The 13,874-nt window shown below is 33.0% G+C and overlaps 1 protein-coding gene across 14 annotated transcripts in view; it reads left to right on the top strand.

Annotated features, from left to right (window-relative positions):
• KCNT2 (potassium sodium-activated channel subfamily T member 2) overlaps positions 1–13,874 on the top strand; it is a 409,501-nt gene that overhangs the window by 354,890 nt on the left and 40,737 nt on the right. For 9 of the 14 annotated variants that reach the window (XR_005990686.1, XR_005990687.1, XM_041774257.1 and 6 more), the window contains 2 exons: positions 6,616–6,636; positions 10,099–10,149. The exons of 2 other annotated variants lie outside the window; for them this stretch is intronic. Coding sequence is in view for 10 of the 12 variants with exons in the window: in XM_041774257.1 (XP_041630191.1) it covers positions 6,616–6,636; positions 10,099–10,149 (72 nt within the window). In the remaining 2 variants the exon portion in view is untranslated. The remainder of the gene's footprint in view (positions 1–6,615; positions 6,637–10,098; positions 10,150–13,874) is intronic. 3 more of the 14 variants (XM_041774259.1, XM_041774251.1, XM_041774250.1) reach the window with 2 other exon arrangements.

Below are 13,874 nucleotides of genomic sequence, written 5' to 3'. Positions count from 1 at the left end.
ATCACCTTTTAAATTAGATTCTGTTATGAAATAAAAATTTTGAATAAATGCGCTATCCTACCAATATTTATAAAATTAGTTAATATAAATTATGGTTTATGTTCTTGAAATATTTTTCTTCTCAAATACCTCAAAGTTATTCAGAATTTTGGTTACCCATATCTATATTTGGTCTTATGCAAAATTAACGCAGAAGCTCAGATCTGTTATTTACCTTTTAGTAATCCATGCAGCCATTAAACTGGTTTGTGTTAAAATCAGTGAATCTATGCAGAGAAAAAAAGAGCTTTATGGAAAGCGTATGAGCATTGGAGTGGATTTTTGTTTACTTGCTAAACTTTATGGCTTGATATTTAAATAAGTAATACTGAGGACAGTAGGAAATTATTCAGCTTTCCTGAGGTACTTCCTGGTGGTTCCACTGGTAGATGAGGCATGCTAAAGAGAACTTTATTGCCATCTCTGTACTTCATAAGATAATTTGGCCAGATACACATAAAATTTTAAGAATACTGTATCTAAAAAAATATTATTTGATTAAAGGTTAAGAGAAGACAAGTGCTTTCACACCTAAGCAATTATTCATTTTTTATTTGAGCTTGTTAAATACAAAGACGTTTCCATTCAGCAGAGTATTATCATGCTCTTATCTCATAATAATGAGATAAGGCTTTGTGAATTTGGACATAGTAAATTCTGCCCTCGGTCAAGTTCATATTCATATTGTCATTTTATATTATTAAGGGACTTTGTTTTGTGCTGTTCACATTATAGATAGGGAAAGGATAATTGAGTATTTGTATTGCCATCAAGGAGCATTTCACATTACATTTTGGTCACTTCCTCCCATCACAAAAAAGATCCTTTAATAAAATGTTTATAAATCTTCCAAACTCTAGCTTATATGAAAAATGTGCATCCTTGAGGAGATAAGAGAAAACTGAGTTAAATAACAATGATATCTCCTGACTTCCTATGTTGAATTCATCTTTTGGCATAGATATTTTTACTTAAATTTTATATTCTTCGTATTGTATAAAAATTGAGGCAACCTAAATAATTAAAGATAAAAATAAAGTCACCAAGACTTCTTTACAAAAAATATATTAATAGAGGCAGCGAAATTAGTGTTATCCTACATCTAAAATGAACCAAGTGCTACAATTGAGGCAAAATTCTACTTTTACTTTCCCGGCAAGGAAGGCAAAAATAGAACTGTTGAATTATATAGTAATTATAGTCTGATACATGAAAGGATAAAAATTAATCTTGAGGAAGATTTGTTATTAAAAGAACACGTATATTATATTCTTTCTTATTTAAAAGGTTTTAGATAACATGAAGAACAGTATCTTCAATCATAGTTTTACAAGATGCAAAAGTGCCATTAATGTGACTATCCTTTAAGTTAATCTTTTATTTTTTTAAAAAAGGACATCAATTAAATAATAACTCAAAGACACTAGATTTTGTATGAAGAGGAAAATTACTTTTTCTGATCATATAAAAACAAAGAATAAGACCTTAGTGTCTCTAGTGAGATGAAAGATTGGCTCATACATTCTACCATCTTTCTCAAATATCAGACGTTCAAGAAAAGTCAAGTGTTAGAATTAAAATGATTTATCATTGACTCAAATGTTAATTTTCTCTTACTTTAATTAAGGAAAGAAGCCAATTTCAGGATGTAGAAACTTCATCTAATAATTAGAATTGAAGAGTCTAACAAATTCTTCTGTAAATAGCTGTCAGATACCCATTTCCCCTGACAGTTCACACAGGTGTAGTATTGTTTGTCACTCTGCACTGGCAAAGATTGAATGTTGCTTCTCTGGAGAGAGTACACAGATACACTGTAGACTGGGGGACAGTTGAGGGCAATAATACCACACTAAATTCAGAGAGCTAAGTGAAAGGTGCATTCTGTATACTATATCCTTCTGCAGCAGATTAGAGATCTTTCCTGGGAAATCTGAGCAATCCAAGTGGACCACCTAAAGATGTAGACATGAGACATTCAGTAATCCAGTGATTACCATGAAACTCAATAAAAAGAATCTTACCCAGAGCTATTAATAAATTTTATTAGTCCCCTACTCTTAAATATGAGAAAACAACCAAAAATTCCCAATGTTGGGAAATAGAATGAACCACAAATGAACCTGCATAAAATAAACAAGAAATTTAAAAACATGAAAGAAGGACAGGTCATTGAGGAAGAAGACACTTTCAAAACACAAAATAAATACTTTCGCTCCTAAGTATTAATCCAAGAAAAATGAAAATATATCCACACATAGATTTGCATACAAATGTTCTTAGCAGCATTGTCCATAATAGCCAAAATTTGGAAACAACCTGAATGTCCATCAGCTAGTAAAAGATAAGCAAAATGTGTTATGCCCATACAATGGAATGGAATCTTTTTATCAATAAAAAGAAACTACTTATATATGCTGTTACTTGGATGAACCTCAAAAATACTAAGTCCAATGAAAGAAGGCAGATGCAAAAGACCACAAATTGTATGATTTCATGTTTATGAAATGTCATAAAAATGAATATATGCAGATGAGAAAGCAGATTAGTGATTGCCTAAGTCAGGGGGAGGTGGAGGAAATGGGAGCCAGTTAATGAACATGATGGGGTTTATTGAGGTATTGGAAATATTCTGAAACTGATTTATGGTGATGATTATACAACTTGGTAAGTTTACTAAATATTTGAATTTTATGTTTGAGAATTGTATGATATGCTAAATATATACTAGTGAAGTTATGTATTGAAAAGCTATAATTAAAAAAAAAAAAAAGAAAAGCTATAATTAGTATTAATAGAAAAATAAAGTATTGTAAGGATGGAAGATGAACAGGAAACTCCTTTTTTTTTTTTTTTTTTTTTTGAGAGAGAGAGAGAAGGAGGAGATGGGAGGGGCAGAGGGAGAGGGAGAGAGAGAATCCCAAGTAGGCTCTGTGCCCAGCGTGAAACCTTGTGGAGTTTGATCTCACCACTATGACCTGAACCAAAATCAAGTCAGATGCTTAGCTAACTGAGCCACTCAGGCACCCCAGGAAGCTAATTTTTTAAAGGAACATTTAGGGGAAAGAAAAAACATTTGAAACTGAAAATATGATAGCAAAGGTAAAAAAGTTCATATCATAAAGTTGAGGAAATCACCAAAGAACACAAGAGCAAAAATTCAAACATGGAACCAGTAAAGAAAAGATAGGATTAGAGGACTAATCCAGGAGGTCTAAGATCTGAATGATAACACTTTCATACAGAAGGAATGCAGTAAAATATCAGTGTAATTATTTAAGAATAATCTCAGACTAATAGTGTGTTAATTTCCAAACGGCGTCACCAAGGACCCACTATAATGAATTAAAATAGATTCACAGCAAGACATAGCATCATAATATTTCAGAATATTGAAGGAAAAGAGAAGATGCAGGAGGAGAACAAAGGGTAGGTCACATGCAAAGTATATTTGAGATTTTTCAGCAGCAGCACTGTAATCCAGAAGACAAGGGAACAAACAATGCCCTCAAGATGTTGAGGGAATATTTCCAAACTAGAATTCTATATTCAGCCAAAGCTATCAAACCTATAAGAGTATGATAAATCATATTTCAGCATTGTCTCCAAAAACATTCTACCATGCCTGCTTTCTAAGGAAACTACTCCCACTATAAGGAATGAATACTAGGAAAGGAATATTTGTTACCTGGACTCCACAGAATGTCTGGTTCCCTCCACATTTTGTGGAGTCCAGGCAACAAATATGAAGCCAAGGAAATCCTCAGGATGGCACTGAAAAGACCATCAGGCATAAGGGTAACCTGGAATGGGTTAGAAGGTTTCACAGTGATTTCTTCAGGAAGATGAAATCTGTAGAATGTCTTACATATCTCAATGTCTTTAAGAAAGATGAGACACTTGCCAGAGATCTCAGAGTGAGTTAAATACATATATAATTAAGCAGTTATAAAAATAACAAAGTCATTAACTAAATTTAGGAATGTAGTATCACCACCACCACCAACAAAAAATTTATGCAGGAAATGAACAGTAACCGTGTTTCTTACATAGCTCATCTGTAAATTGCACTTAGTCATAATATGCCCTTGATTTTGATCTAATCAGAATTAGACTTGAACAATTTTGAAATGATAAAAGATGGCAAGGGTACTGGAATAGGTGGAAAAGATTAATTCTTCTTCTTCCAGAATGTGAAGTGAATAGATGAAAGCAGAAACTGAAAAAAAACAAAAAGACAAAAAAACAAATCAAGCATGCTATAGAGAAAGCAAGATAAAGACCTACATATCCAGCTCAAAGAGATAAAAGTAGATGCATTTTACAGAAATAAAAGTGATTATGGCAGAAGCTTCTATTTTTCAAAACAAATCATAAGATTTTCTGACAAAACTATGTATTTATGACTAATAAAAACAACTAATAGATTTATAGTCATAGGTAGTCATATTAGACCCATTCATTGATCATTTTTTCAGATTATACTTTCAAGTGTTAAATTCTGTCCTATTCTATGGATAATTTTTTATTAAGTGCTGACATTTCATATCAGAATGCATTAGGAATAAACACAGGCAAAAACTAGGCCTTGCTTCCTTATTTCATGGAGTTAAAAAAAATACAATTTAAAGGCTGATGCAGGATTTCATGCCACATCATTTTCTAGTCTGTCTTCAGTATCTTTTCATGTTCTATATATAGAAAAACAGTTATTTTGCTTTGTCGGTGTGAGTAGGGGAAACACTAAATACTTGAGCAGACATCTTTGAGAAGACAAAGGATTATAGAGAATATTTATAATTAAAATTATAAAATGTAGAAAAGACCTGGGATACAATCTCAGTTTTTTGGTGGGCTATATGTTGGTAGAAGAATTCATACAAACACAAAGAATAAAAGTGGAGGTGTATATAGTGCCTCAAAAATCAGTCCTTGGGTATAGTTGTATCATAGAGTACAGCTGGATCCTGCCCCTTTTTACCTGGTTCTATATCACCATGCCAGAGCTTCTACCACCATCTATATATGTCTGTTTAAGAAAATCTTTAAACATCAGAATCTCCTCGTTCAAAAACATAAGATGCATAAGGACTCATACTGCTCTTGATGACAAAGAGGAACTATACTTTTGTGCATAATCCTTTAGCCACAATTCTGAAATCCAAAACGCTCACTAAATTTATTTAGTGATAAAATGTCACTTTAATAGTGAAATTTTAATGTGATTATTCCACTTAAAGTGAATATTCTTACTTTTATTGCAGAAATATTGTTATTTTTTATTATGAAATGCTACTCAACACCCACTGCAGACATTTCCTGCCATACAGTATATGGTATAGTACTGTCTTTACAAAATCTGATAAGTTCTGAATTACTAAATATATTTATATATATATATATTATATTTGTTCCTATGCTTTTTTTTGGTAAGAAAATGTGGAGCTGTATTTACTTCCAGTTTTCAAGAGTATTCAAAGTTGCATTTGTTTGAAGTGTACTATAACCACTGAAAATTTTATTAGAAATTAGAAAGACATCATTTTAAAACTTATTAAAACACATCTTTTAAATTTACACAATAAATTTGTGGAATATGTTACTCTGATTGTTGGTCACTTTCATAATAGTAAATCCTGTAACTTAAAGCATTGATATAATGGAATAGTTAATCACTGACTATGTCATCTACCAATCATTAACTCTTAATTATTAAACTGGAACACAGAATTTTTAAATGTATTATTGAAATAAGTTTATCTTTTACAAAATCACATTAATAAATTATTTTAATAGGGATTAAGATAGAATAGTTTTGAAATTTTGGCTGCCCATTCTCTGCCATTATTCACTCAAACATTTTTATTCTTTTGGGCCATATATTAAGAATCCTGAGAGAAACAGTTTTAAGGAGCCTATAATCATATGTTTACTGTGCATTTTTAAATATTTGTATCAATAGGATGCTGGATAATTTGTTAAACTTGAGTTATGTTACACTAAAGAATATAATTGAAATTTTTCTATCTATTGGAAAATGAATGGAATATTATTGCTTAGAATTGAAGACTGTGAGAGCATGACTTGTATTGCCTCTAAATACTTATGGGTTATATGGTGACTGGACAGGTCAGATTTTAGACTGTACATCCAATGTGAAGCTCAGAATATTTCTATACACTAATTAAATTTATACATCAGGGAAAAGTAATTTTATTACAACATTATTGAAAGCCAATAATTTTGTCAAGTAGTCTCTAATTAACTTTATAAGCTCCCGTCAATTGTTTTATTTTTCCCACCATTTTTTCTTCCTATCAAAACCTTAGACAATTTTACTAAGCAAACAGACAAAAAACAATCTAACAGGAACTTTTTGCTAAACTTTTAAAATAATAACTTACTCTTTACCTAATTTCATTCAGGAGCCCTATGATAAATAATGAAACACATAATTGTATTTAAGTGTTAAGTGGGGACTTGTCATTTTGTCCTTATTGCTGTTTCATGTATGTATTGTTTAGTCACTGTTTAAACTGTATTTTGTGTGTTTCTTTTTCCCTCCCTTTGTGTCAGTCTCGAGAAATAGCATCACAAGTAAGTATTTTGTCTCCCTTTCCTCAAATAGTTTAATATGTGAATTTAGAGCTGTTAAAGGGAAAATAATATTAGCAATTGAATTCAGTATTTTGAATGTTAAAACAAATTAATTAAGCTCAAGTTTATAAATGCTCTATTTTCAAGTTAGTGGGTGTGTGTTTCCCTAATAAGATTGCAAGCTCATTACCTGTGTGTCTTCAAATTATGTATATATATTAATCCCATCATATATTTTACTGTGTGGTGTCATTACCTGCTAGTTGGTTACTGGCTGTATATAGTCTGTGTGTCCTTGAGTGATGCAATCAACTAGGACTGCAAACGGTTGGTGGTCATGTGATATGAAATATCTTTTTCTGCTTCCTGTGTAGGCTGGTCCTCCTAGAAAGGGGTATAGGAACAGTAGGACCTAGGATGGCTTTCTCTAGCACACTTTTTAACATAGAATTTATTCTATAATAGTTTTAATTTATTGTTATAAAGAAGCCATCAGTTTAGTGTTCGATAACATTGACCTGGGCTAATAACTGATTTATTACAATAGAAATAAAATTCCTAACAATGTATTATATATGTATCCATGCATTCATATTCCTAAAGCCTTGATATCATCTTCATGGGATTTGTATTTTTAATTTTATTTTCCATTTTCTTCATATAAACTATGATAAACAATTGTCATTATGTTCTTAGCACTTAACACAGACTCCTTAAGCATTAACATAATTAATGAAACCATTGCAAATATAAATATTCCCAACTTTAAAAATTGCACTTTGAATGTCAAAGCAATGATAGAATTCAGCCCATTAAGTGTAAAACTTGCCTGCCAAAGTAGCCATCTAAAAGTACGTGTCCATTTAAGGAAAATAGCATTTAAAAAAAAAGAAGAAAGAAAAGTGCAAGTCTGTCTTTGAGCTCATTGGATTTTGGAGAAAAGTTGTATCTCATCATAATATCCATTTTTTTAAAAAAGATTTTATTTAAAAAAAAAAAAAAAGATTTTATTTATTTACTGAATGGAGAAAAAGAGAGCACAAGCTGGGGTTGGGGAGAGAGAAGCAGGCTTCCGGCTGAGCAGGGAGCAATGCAGGGAGCCCGATGCGGGGCTCCATCCCAGGACTCTGGGATCATGACCTGAGCCGAAGGCAGATGCTTAACTGACTGAGCCACCCAGGACCCCATAATATTCATTTTTGATGCAATGATGGTTGCTAACCTGCATCATAGAATCAAATCTGTATAATAAATGCAAATTCTGTTCCTTAAATTATTTTAAACATCTTTATTTATGGTTTAATGAGCTATAATTCTATGATATTTTTCAGTATTCTTATTTTGTTTTATTATATATTGAATCCTTCAAAATTTACTAAATATTTATCAAGGAAGCTTCACTTTGGGCTGCATGAGTAATGTTTTAGAGGAATGCTTTCCAACCTATTTCACATCATGGTCCACGTTGAAGATATAATGTTTGTTTGGCATGAAGCTGCTTAGGGATTTCAGCTATCATGGCTGCCTACAGGTTGAGCAAATTAAAGTTTAGGTCAAAGCAGAACATATCCCTGGCACGTACTGGGTTCAGGGAACTCGTTTTACAGTTTTATTGTTGCCTTTTTAGAACACATTTTATAATGCGATCAACATATATTTCTAAATTTTTAATTTATTTCAATATTTGACCTAACTCCACAAATAAAATTTCAAGTGCATTGAATTGGCATGCGTTATTTCATAAAATATTTTAGTAACATGTCACAAGCAAAGTTGCTTCACCTTGTCTTTCCTAAATCCCTTTAGGTGTTAAGTCCAGACCTGGTCCACAAGTGATAGATACACTTGCTAGGGTTCACTCTATGTCCCAGAAAGAACAGAATTTTCATTTGGCTAAAAACTTTATAGCTTCTTTTTGGCCTAGTGATGGTTCAGCTCTCTCAGGTTGACTTTTCATAACATGAGGATGAATAAACGTACGTTTCCATAGTATTTTATATCCCAGTACCAGGAGAAGAAAATTATAAAAAAGAATGGGGCAGAAATGGAATGGGATCGTTTTTTGGTTTATTTGTTTTGTTTTTGGCTCTCTGGTTAGTGATTTCATCACTGTGATAGTTATGAATGTGTTTCTAAAGTTAAAAAATAAATGGGCCCATTCACTCTTGCTTTCTTTAGTTTACGTTTTGGTTTTAATTATATATCTGTGCTAGTATTTCAATTGAGAAATAAATATTGTTTTCACCTAGAACAGCTAAAAAAAACACTTTATAGCTTCATGTTTGGAAGTGGAGTGAATCTTCTAGATGTAGGTTTTGGCTATGTTGCAGTTCTATATGTTGATTCATATGTTCTGCACCTTTTATCAGATGTAACTGAATAAAACGACTCTATTTCTGTCCTTCTAATTCCTAGTCACCTTTTATCTCTAACTTACCATGCAGATGCAGGAAGGGAAAGGTTTGGCTCATTTCTGAATCATGACAGCCAATTACAAGTTGACTCTTAGAACTTTTCCCCGCTAATTGCTTTCTTTCTTATAGTTACTATTTTAGGTCTCAACATCCTTCAGTCATTTATTTCCTTATGTAAGCAAAGTGCCTTCCCTCTAACTCACTGGGAAGTTTGAGTTTTCAATATAAGTACCATCCTTACAATCCTTTTGATGAAGGAAAAAACTCTAATTGTACTTTGAATGTGAAGACATTAACTTTGTAATTCAAATTTTTTCTACAATACTGTCCATCCTTTCCAGCTCTAGTTTTTGCTTTTAGATTTTTTTCCTCTCCATCAACTCTCTCCCTTTATCCTCAAATATATACAAGTTTCCCCAGTTCTCAAGAAAAATTTTCCCTTTTTTCCTGTTTTATCTATTTTAAAGATTTTTTAAGTAATTGCTCCACCCATTGTGGAGCTTGAACTCATGATCCTGAGACCAAGAGTTGCATGTTTTACTGACTACGCCAGCCAGGTGCTCCATTATTCTATTTTTTTTCCTTATCTTACTCTTACTGTTAAACTCTGAGAAAAGTTTATATATGCTGTCTATTCTATTCCTTACCAACGTCTTCCACGGTTTCTTCCCACTACTTTATTTATCTTGTTCTTGCATCAGTAAAAGTCTTTTAGCTAAAATCCTTGGCATTTTAAATTAGTTTTAATTTGTTTAAACGTCATATAATCTTTAGCAGGGTTCATAATCTCCTACATCTTAAAATTCTTTTATTCTACTTTTCATATTATGAGTTACTTTCTTTACCTGTTGTACCTGTTTTTATTGGTTTATTTCTTAAACTTTTACCCTTCTTTCTACTGTTCAGTTTCTGTCTGTAACAGCTCATTTTAGATGCTGCCAATGTGATCTTCATCTGAAGGCTTCTCCCTAACTCATTGTCCCTGGGATTGGTTTTGGAGCGCAAGACTCCAAGTAGCTGCAGCAGTCTGCCTTTGTCTCCCTTCTAGGACTGGACTTCATCTTTAGTTTCCAGAAAGTACTCCGTTAACCACCTGAAGGTAGGTAGGCTAAGCTTCATTGCAATGAGGCTCGCCCAGAGCCTTGATCCCTGCACAATGCTAAGCACTTTATTATTTTATTTAATCCTCACCAGAACCCAATATGTCAGCAGTATTATTCTTATTTTTAAATAAGCAGAGATATAGACAAGTTAACTTGAGCAACATCAAAAATTTTGGAAGCAGCCGACCTGGTTTTGGATCTTATCACTACCTGACACCAGAGCCTCTTTTAATCACTAGATCTCACTGTAGCAGCTCTACCGATTTCTGAGCCACCTCTCTCTTCCACCATCTGTTTTGAGGTCCTCAAATGCCTTCATTGAGAATCAACATGGGAAATGACACTTGAAGAGGAACCAGAAATTACTAAAGTCATGTTTGATAGTCTTTTGGTCTTTTTCTATACTTGAACTCAGAACACTTGTAATGTCTTATGGTTTCAATTATTACCTCTATGTTGATGGATGGCAAGTTGGTGTTCTCTTTCTAATTCCTAAAAACGAAGAACAACTCATTTTCTGCCAGTTTCTCTTCACTTTATCTAGCAGAGCTACAAATATTTATCGAGCACTGCTAGGCACCAAATGCACTCATCTAGATGCTTGGAATGCATCAGTTAACATACAAGAAAGATTTCTCAGAAAGCTAACATGAAAATTTCATGCCTATTCTTGAATTTACTTCTTGGAAGATTTACTATATTTAAATTCTCTTCTCTTCAATATCTTACATAGAAGAGACAGATTAATGACTGTATTCCTTACTTTACTCACATGATGCATGATGCATATAGTGAAAGCTTGATGCCTACTATATCCAAGTCAAATTTCTTGTGGATTTTAAACAACTTTATGTTCCGGCCATTCCTTATTGATACTCCTTCTGTCCCTGTTCCTGGTACAAGTCATTTATTCAGTTATTCTTTCTGACCAAATGAGCAATGGACTTGGTACCAGATGACTTGGATTTAAATGTTGGCTCTTCCTTTTACTAGCTGTGTGCGAAATGGCCTATTCTCAACACATAGCAGAGTGAAAACTAACTAGGGAGCATATGATTATCACTTCACAAATTATAAAAAAGGGCAGGCATGTGTTAATTATTCAGAGCTCATGGCAAACAATTCTGGGACAAAGTACATAGAATAACATTTATTTCGTCAGTTTTCACTGCTACCTCATTTTGAGTGGATAGCATTCCCTTAGAAAACATTTGTTTCAATACACTTACATTTATAAATAATGTAATAGTAAGTTTCTTGTAATTTGGATAAATTTCTTGTACATTAGCCAAACCCCAAGTGCACTCTAATTTATACACACACACATTTCATAAGTCTGACCTCATCTGTCATTTTCTTTCACTTTCTTATAGAAATTTTATCCTCAGATCTTTTTCTTACCTTATTTTACAATTGTTTTAAAATATTTTCTGACTCTGATTCTTATCTTGTGCATTTCCATCCCCAGGAAAGCATTTCTTACTTGCATTATTTACTTACTCTAACTTAATAAGAACCTCATTGGCATACTTATTAGCAAGAAGCTGTTTAAATGCATCCAATCTGTTTGATTTAATTTAACTACATAGTCATGGCTTTCTGTCCACTTAATGTCTTAAACTGCCTTGAAATCATTCTTTCACTTTGTACTGCCATAGGAAGTAAATTAAGCCGTTAGTCACAGCTCCTTGTTAAATGGCTTCTAGAGTCTATAAAATCATCAGAACCAAATGGAAAATTGCAAAGTTGATATGGGTCATCTAGGTCTTCATAAGGGAGTGGTGGTCTGTCAGCAGTAGTATACTTGGGTCAATAATACTGTTTTGTGTTGATTCTTTACATAAGAATGTGAATATTTGTATCTTCCAAGTCTTATATCATTGTGTCTGTCTTTTAATTAAGACATTACATATATCATAGAAATTTTCTTTCCACAGGCTATTTATCTATAACTGCATATGCTTTAGGGCAGTGGTTCTCAAATGATAGAAAAAGAGGTGTGTGTATTTGTGTGTGTGTGTGTGTGTGTGTGTGCATGTGTGTGTTTAAAATGTTTGGGGCAGGGATCCCTGGGTGGCGCAGCGGTTTGGCGCCTGCCTTTGGCCCAGGGCGCGATCCTGGAGACCCGGGATCGAATCCCACGTCGGGCTTCCGGTGCCTGCTTCTCCCTCTGCCTGTGTCTCTGCCTCTCTCTCTCTCTCTCTCTGTGACTATCATAAATAAATAAAAAATTAAAAAAAAATAAAATAAAATGTTTGGGGCATGTTGGAATTGGTGCTATATGCTTATTATAATCATTGTAATGGTTTTTCATAAATTTATATGCTTAGGTCCTTTTTTTTTTCTGGACCATAGAATACTAGAGGAGATAGAATGATACCCTCTCTGACCTACCCTACAGTGTGTAGGATCTACCTCACACACATATACCCATGATTGAAACCACTCCTTTAGGCTCTATATTCCTGTAATTCTGGAAAACGATGAGAGAAAATTGAACTGTGAAGAGGACAAAGCTGACAATGAAAGTATGATTCTAAGTATGCTATTCTCTATACACACATATAAGTATGTATAATACATAAAAACCTAAACATAGAAACCTCAAAAGGATGTTTTATGTAGAAAGCAAATATGTTCTCATATTTGAGAACAGTTATTTCTAGACATAAAATGAATGAATTGATTAAGGAAAACAACTCTTTAGTATTCTTAGAAACCAAAAATTAATGATGATGAAATCAGTCTAAATTTGGACCAGACTTTGATTCTGATCTATTGGGCACACATTAATGTATGGAACACAATAGTTAAAATTAAATAAGTATTGGAAGAGTGAAGAAGTGTCTTGAGACCTACAAAAAAGTTATACAAAATTTTCAATAATAAGAATTCTGATGCCAATAATATTATCATTCCACTTTCAAAAAAGACTTAAGCATTATATTGAGGAGAAGAACAAATGCTATACTTTAAGAAAAGATAAAAACATTTCACTACTACACAATGAAAGAAGGTGGATATCATCTGACTTCATAAGAAAAACAATGACAAAATGGAGTTAGTGGCATTGGTCAGTAGCATTATGTCATAAAAACATGACATAATTAAAGCATTTTCATTAAATATTTGAAATATATTTCTGAATACTACAAAAGAGTTATGTATACTTTAGAGAAATATTAACCCTTAAATATTGCAAATTGCTGTTTAGAAAATTTAGTTCTCAGGATTACCAGTAATCTCTAGAACATGTGTGTATGAATGTGAATGGAAGATGCATAACCTTTATTAAAAAAAAAAATCCCCCATCATAAGGCTGCCTGGGTAGCTCAGTTAGTTAAGCAACTAACTCTTGATTTAGGCTCAGATGATCTCAGGGTCATGAGACTGAGTCCTGTGTCAGGCTCTGCACTCAATGGGGAGTCTGCTTTAGATTCTCTCTGTCCCTCTCCCTCTGTGCCTCCCCCCACCATTCTCTCTTTCCCTCTACCCCTTAAAATAAAGAAGTCTTAAAACAATCTCCCATCATAAGTAGTGCTAAGGTCTTAAATAAGCCAGTGGCCTTTATTACTTCTCCTCTTCATCCTCGGTGTCTCTATAACAATAGATATTATTTATGATATGCATATTAGAGGGCAAAAAGCTGTAGTAAGAACTATTTGATAATATTCATCACCCATTCTATTCCATAAAAAATACTTCTTTCTTGGCCTCTGTG

This window comes from Vulpes lagopus, chromosome 11, assembly GCF_018345385.1.
Source record: "Vulpes lagopus strain Blue_001 chromosome 11, ASM1834538v1, whole genome shotgun sequence".
Taxonomy (NCBI): Eukaryota; Metazoa; Chordata; class Mammalia; order Carnivora; family Canidae; genus Vulpes; species Vulpes lagopus.
This window is presented reverse-complemented; position numbering and strand designations above follow the sequence as displayed.